Genomic DNA, 6,221 nt, shown 5'->3' on the forward strand with positions numbered 1-6,221 from the left:
GGACAGGGAAGATGGTTCAAATTGATGGGAAGATGGATGGAGCCAAATACAGGACCATTCTGGAAGGAAACCTGATGGAGTCTGCAAAAGACCTGAGACTGGGACGGAGATTTGTCTTCCAACAAGACAATGATCCAAAACATAAAGCAAAATCTACAATGGAATGGTTCACAAATAAACATATCCAGGTGTTAGAATGGCCAAGTCAAAGTCCAGACCTGAATCCAATCGAGAATCTGTGGAAAGAACTGAAAACTGCTGTTCACAAACGCTCTCTATCCAACCTCACTGAGCTCGAGCTGTTTTGCAAGGCGGAATGGGCAAAAATTTCAGTCTCTTGATGTGCAAAACTGATAGAGACATACCCCAAGTGACTTACAGCTGTAATCGCAGCAAAAGGTGGCGCTACAAAGTATTAACTTAAGGGGGCTGAATAATTTTGCACGGCCAATTTTTCAGTTTTTTATTTGTTAAAAACGTTTGAAATATCCAATAAATTTCGTTCCACTTCATGATTGTGTCCCACTTGTTGTTGATTCTTCACAAAAAATTACAGTTTTATATCTTTATGTTTGAAGCCTGAAATGTGGCAAAAGGTCGCAAAGTTCAAGGGGGCCGAATACTTTCGCAAGGCACTGTACATGTAACATTACTTTCCTTGTGCATCAGCTGGAAGAATGATGAGACAGACTTGAATATCAAAATTTTTACAATGTGACTGTGTGCAGGTTTAACTCACTACACTGTTGATGCCATTCTTTCCCACAGGTCCTTTACTAACAACCACAAGGTAGGTCTCGATGCCCCTCTCCCTCAGGTAGTCACAGCGGTCACCTCCATTCCCTGGCTCCACATCAAACTCTCCATGAAGACACTCCATGGTGCTCTGTGAGATGTGGACGCGACTGGTCCACAAATACAGATGGATCACAGTTATAAATCTTTTGATCTACTAATTACCATGAAAGCTGGCTCTGTGAATAGTCCTAATAACATAATCATTTGAAAATTTGGCATGATGTTGCTGTATGTATTCCAATTCCATATAATGAATTTGCAATGATACTCTTATACAGCAAAATGAAATGTGATAGCGGACTACATTTTACTTAAAACAGTGCAAAGCAGAGCAGTGCTAATGTTGAAAAACATACATGACATCTAAGCAAAGTACATGTGCTAATAAGGACAGAGATGTGGCTCAAAGTTCTGAAAAATGCTAATTTCAATTAAGATTGTTTTCATCAAGCCAGTGAAGACTGAACATCCATCCTCAACAGGCCAGCCCAAGTTTTTATGGGGCCTGAAGCTAAATTTGATTTGGGGGCCTCCACCACCTCTTTGCCACCAGGACTATTAATGCATGATCATTCGCAGGCATACTGTAAATCTAACACACCTACTATCAATTTTATTAACTGTAGCTGTTTGCTTACAACATATCATTACTAGCCTGGCATGTTTTTACCCTTCTGTGCTAAAGGAATGCTAAGCTAGCCATGTGCTGCTTGTCTAATAAAACATGGCCTGTATTTTTCCAACTAGAAATTAACTAGATGATAACAAAGGCCAACATTTATATAATGACTGGTAAGGTGGACAGTACTTTTTGTCTGCTCTGTGGATTTTCATTTACGTTATAGTAAAATACTGCTATGCAAACATACCTTTATCTTGCAGTTTTTCTACTTTGTTTTCATCTTTTTTTTCTCTCCTCGAGAGTGTTAGAAATTAGTAAATCAGTCAGATAATTATTAGACATTAATGTGTTGAATCAAATGTGTTAGTAATGCAATTTAGTAAGATTCAAAGTCAGGCTTAATGTAAGCCCACATGAAATCCTGACAGGGAGAAAGATGCCCTGTCCTCCAACTGTTATGCCTAGAGATTCAACACCTCTTCTTTTGCAGCATGCTGACATGAGTATGTCAGATGATTGAACAACGTAGTGGTGAGTGTCTTTGAACAGGTTATTGAAATCCTGCGCAGGGACCAACCTGAGGAACCAACACCAGCTGCAGTGGACAGCTGGGTTTATCAGAAGGTGCATAAACTTCACTGGTCAGAATCACGTTGAGATAAATGTGTGATACTGGAAGATCTTTAGTCTCCAGCATAATGTATTCCTCCTGCAAATGTTATGATTAACCAGTGATTGTTTGCTACATGTTGTTTAGACATTTTCCACGTTTTGTCTGAAAAATGCTATAATTGCAATGAAGACTCAGCTTTCACATAGAAGCTTACATATAGGACCACTGCAATGAAGATTCAGCTTATATGCCATTATTTTATGTTATTATTTCAGATTTTGCCCTAGGTACTCATCTCTGGGCAATCCCTGGAGAGGGTGGTAAGGGGGGGGCTCTCTCCTCCTTGGATGCCTAATCTGGGGACAACAGGGACAGTTGACTGAAAAAACTTAGAAAAAATTATTTTTTCTAAGTTTTTTCAGTTTACTATGACCTGGATGACTGAGAATCTGCACAGAAACAGGGACAGTTGATTTAGGTTGACACGATAAAAATCGTGTCAAAGCGGGGAATTTGTTAGAAATTAGTAAATCAGTCAGATAATTATTAGACAATGTGTTGAATCAAATGTGTTAGCAATGCAATTTAATAAGATTAAAAGTCTGCTCTAGTCTGCTCTGTTTCAAGGTTAGCAGTAAGCCATGACACCAGTTGTTTTCCTGTATTAATCTTGTGTTGGAATACCATGTCTGAATAAATAAGTGAATGTCTTAGCTACACATCACGTGACAACATACACACATTGAGCTTCCTCATTTTGTTATGACTAGGTAACACGCAGCTGCTCCAACCCTGTGGAGCTCTAGATAAGAGATGGAATCTGCTGGAATGACTTCATCTGTGTATGGGGTTAGCCCAAAACTGATAAATGTATTAGGCTCTGTGTTTCTGGGAGCTCCCCTCTCCAGCAGCCAGAGTGTGTGTTTCTGGAGGAAGGAACAACCCGGATTGTGTTCTGTAATCTTTATTTGTGTCTTTAAAAATAAATCAGCACTAAAATGCAAAAAGACGGACTCCTTCGTTATTCAGATCTGTCCAATTAAAGAACTGGAATATAACAAGAGGGATATGCCTTTTTCTGATTTTTCCATGTAATGTGCTGGCATCAGGTTTCAGTTAATGGCCATTACAGGGTGCATATGTAAATAAGTTCTTTTGTGGGACATTTAAAGCACTCTAAAAAATACTTCCAACAGTGATGGTGGCCGTGGTCACTCGCGCTCTCTTGTGTTTGTTGTTTTTCTTTGTTTTCTTGGTCGTTTGCAATTGATCCCAGATTACTTTTACCAGAGAAGAACTGTTAAATATCAGACGACTCACACCGAACTACCTTCCTCCGATTTTTGTGAACAAAGAATGCTGTATGGACATTCTGATCGGAGGTGCAGTGGCAATATACAGGACCTGGAAAAAACGTTGCTGTGGAAAGTGGGCGGGCGCCATGGTGTGGTTACGATGGGGGGAACACGGACCCCAATCCCGTCTATTCACCTGGCAAATCTCTGCACCCTGGTCAACAAGATGGATGAAATTCTTCTCCTCAACAGGAATAACCCTGACTTTGCACACTCTGCTGCTTTGTGCCTCACGGAGACCTGGCTGAGCGACTCGATTGCGGACAACGCGATTCAAGTACCGGGCTTCCAGGTGTACAGAGCGGATCGTGTAACGGAGCTATCCGGGAAAACAAGAGGAGGTGGAATCTGCTTCTACATAAATGAAGGTTGGTGCACAGATGTCACAGTGCTACAGAGGACATGTAATGCAGACTTAGAGACTCTTATCAATTGCAAACATTTTTACTCTCCCCATGAATTTAAGTTTCATGCCAATGGGAGTGCACATTAAACCACAGGACAACGTTAGTGCACTACAGCTCCTGGCAGAACTGATAACTAGCCTGGAGCTAGAACATCCCGACTCTCCACTCATTGTTCTAGGGGACTTGAACAGAGCAAATCTCACCCACAAACTGCCCAAATACAGCACGTCACCTGTCCCACCAGGGACAAAAATCACACTGGACCACTGCTGCACAACAATAAAAGATGCCTATCACTCTGTCCCCTGTGCAGCCCTCTGACTCTCTGATCACTGTATGGTCCATCTTATTCCAACCTACAGGCAGAAACTTAGAGCTGCGAAGCCTGTGGTCAAAACAGTGAAGAGCTGGACTGAGGAGGCTAAGTCAGAGCTATAGGCCTGCTTTGACTGCACAGACTGTTGTGTATTTGACTGCAGCTGGATGAAGACACTGTCACATCTTATATCAGTTTCTGTAAGGACATGTGTGTGCCCAAAAAGTCTTTCTGCACATACAACAAGCAGCCCTGGTATACAGCAAGACTCAAGCAGCTTTGTCATGCCAAAGAAGAGGCTTACAGATGTGGGGACAGGACTCTGTACAGCCATGCATTTGTTAGGTATTTTTAGTCAGACAGACATTGGTTAGACGCTTCATGTATTAGAAATGTTTAGTGTAGACAGGATGTCTAGCTCAGGCTGTTAAATGCTTAGTTATTCCCATAGGGTACTCCAGGTTGTTCATGTTCCAGGATAACTAGATAGAATGTTGATTACTGTTTGGAGGCAGAATGCGTACCGTACCGTACCGTACCATACCATACCATACCAACTTTATTTATAAAGCACTACAACAACCAAGGTGGACCAAAGTGCTGTACATTGCAATAAACAATATATATTAAAAACACAACCCACAAGCAAAATCAACACCAATATAAAAACATGAATCAATAAAAATAAAATCAAGGCCAAAATAAAAACATAAATCAATAAAATGAATAAAAACACCACCAATAAAATGAATAAAAACAACACCAATATAAAATATCAAAACGCCAATGAAAATAAATGAGTTTTTAAAAGGGACTTAAAAAAACACAGGGTAGAAGCTTGTCTAATGGACAGCGGTAAATCGTTCCAAAGTTTGGGACCAGCAACCGCAAAGGCCCTCTAAGCTTATGCTTTGTTCTAGGCACACTCAAAAGAAGTTGATTGGGTGACCTCAAAGAACATGTGGGTGTATGCCAGTGGAGCAAATCGGATAAGTAGGGTGGTGCAGAGCCATGAAGGGATTTAAAAACAAAAAGTAGAATTTTATAATGGACCCTAAAATAAACAGGTAACCAGTGCAGGGAAGCCAAAACTGGAGAGATGTGCTCATATTTTCTCGTGCCTGTTAAAAGACGTGCTGCAGCATTTTGGACCATCTGGAGGCGAGTGATGGAAGACTCACTAATCCCCAGATACAATGTGTTGCAGTAATCTATTCGGGAGGTGATAAAAGCATGAATTAGTGTCTCAAAGTGATGCCTAGAGACCATTGATTTTACTCTGGCCATCTGTCTTAATTGAAAAAAACTAGATTTAACGACAGCTGCAATTTGGCCGTCAAATTTCAGGTCAGAGTCCATTTTTACACCCAGACTTGAAATATTTTTCTTATTGTATCGATCCAAAAAGCCCAAATCAATAGAGGGTGACCGAGCAGAATCACCAAACACCATCACCTCAGTCTACTCCTCATTCAGCTTCAAAAAATTAAAAGCAAGCCAAGATTTAATGTCATCTAAGCATTCAAGCAGTGTCTTCACACAAGAATTCGCCTTTTTAACCGGCAGATAAAGCTGGCAATCATCTGCATAAAAATGAAAGGAGATGCCGTGTTTCCTAAGTATAAAGCTGAGTGGGAGAAGGTAAAGGGAAAAAAGAAGGGGTCCAAGAACTGAGCCCTGCAGAACCCCATACAAAAGGGGCTCAGAAGAAGACACAGCATCCCCAAGTTTCACACAAGAGGATCTATCCTTAAGATAAGACCGAAATCATTCTAGGGCTATACCTCGAATACCCACCCAGTGCTCTAAACGATAAATAAGGATATTGTGATTCACTGTATCAAAAGCGGCAGTCAAGTCTAGGAGCACTAGGACAACTCAATTCCCTAAATCGGTTGCAAGAAAAATATCATTTAAAACTTTCACCAAAACTGACTCAGTACTGTACAGGGTTTTAAACCCTGATTGAAAAATCTCAAGAATATTATGCTTGTTTAAAAAGGTCAGTAACTGAGTGTAAACTATCTTTTCAAGGATTTTGGAAAGGAATGGTAAATTTGAAATGGGCCTAAAATTTAAGAGCACTGTGGGATCCAGACCAGGTTTCTTA

The 6,221-nt window shown here is 40.6% G+C and overlaps 1 protein-coding gene across 1 annotated transcript in view; it reads right to left on the reverse strand.

Moving 5' to 3' along the window:
• LOC109952263 (adenylate cyclase type 3-like) overlaps nucleotides 1-6,221 on the reverse strand; it is a 149,804-nt gene that overhangs the window by 48,956 nt on the left and 94,627 nt on the right. Inside the window, 1 exon segment of the mRNA XM_020587246.1 lies at nucleotides 740-905. Within this exon segment, the coding sequence (XP_020442902.1) occupies nucleotides 740-905 (166 nt within the window).

Source organism: Monopterus albus, unplaced genomic scaffold (assembly GCF_001952655.1).
Source record: "Monopterus albus unplaced genomic scaffold, M_albus_1.0 scaffold446.1, whole genome shotgun sequence".
Lineage (NCBI taxonomy): Eukaryota > Metazoa > Chordata > Actinopteri > Synbranchiformes > Synbranchidae > Monopterus > Monopterus albus.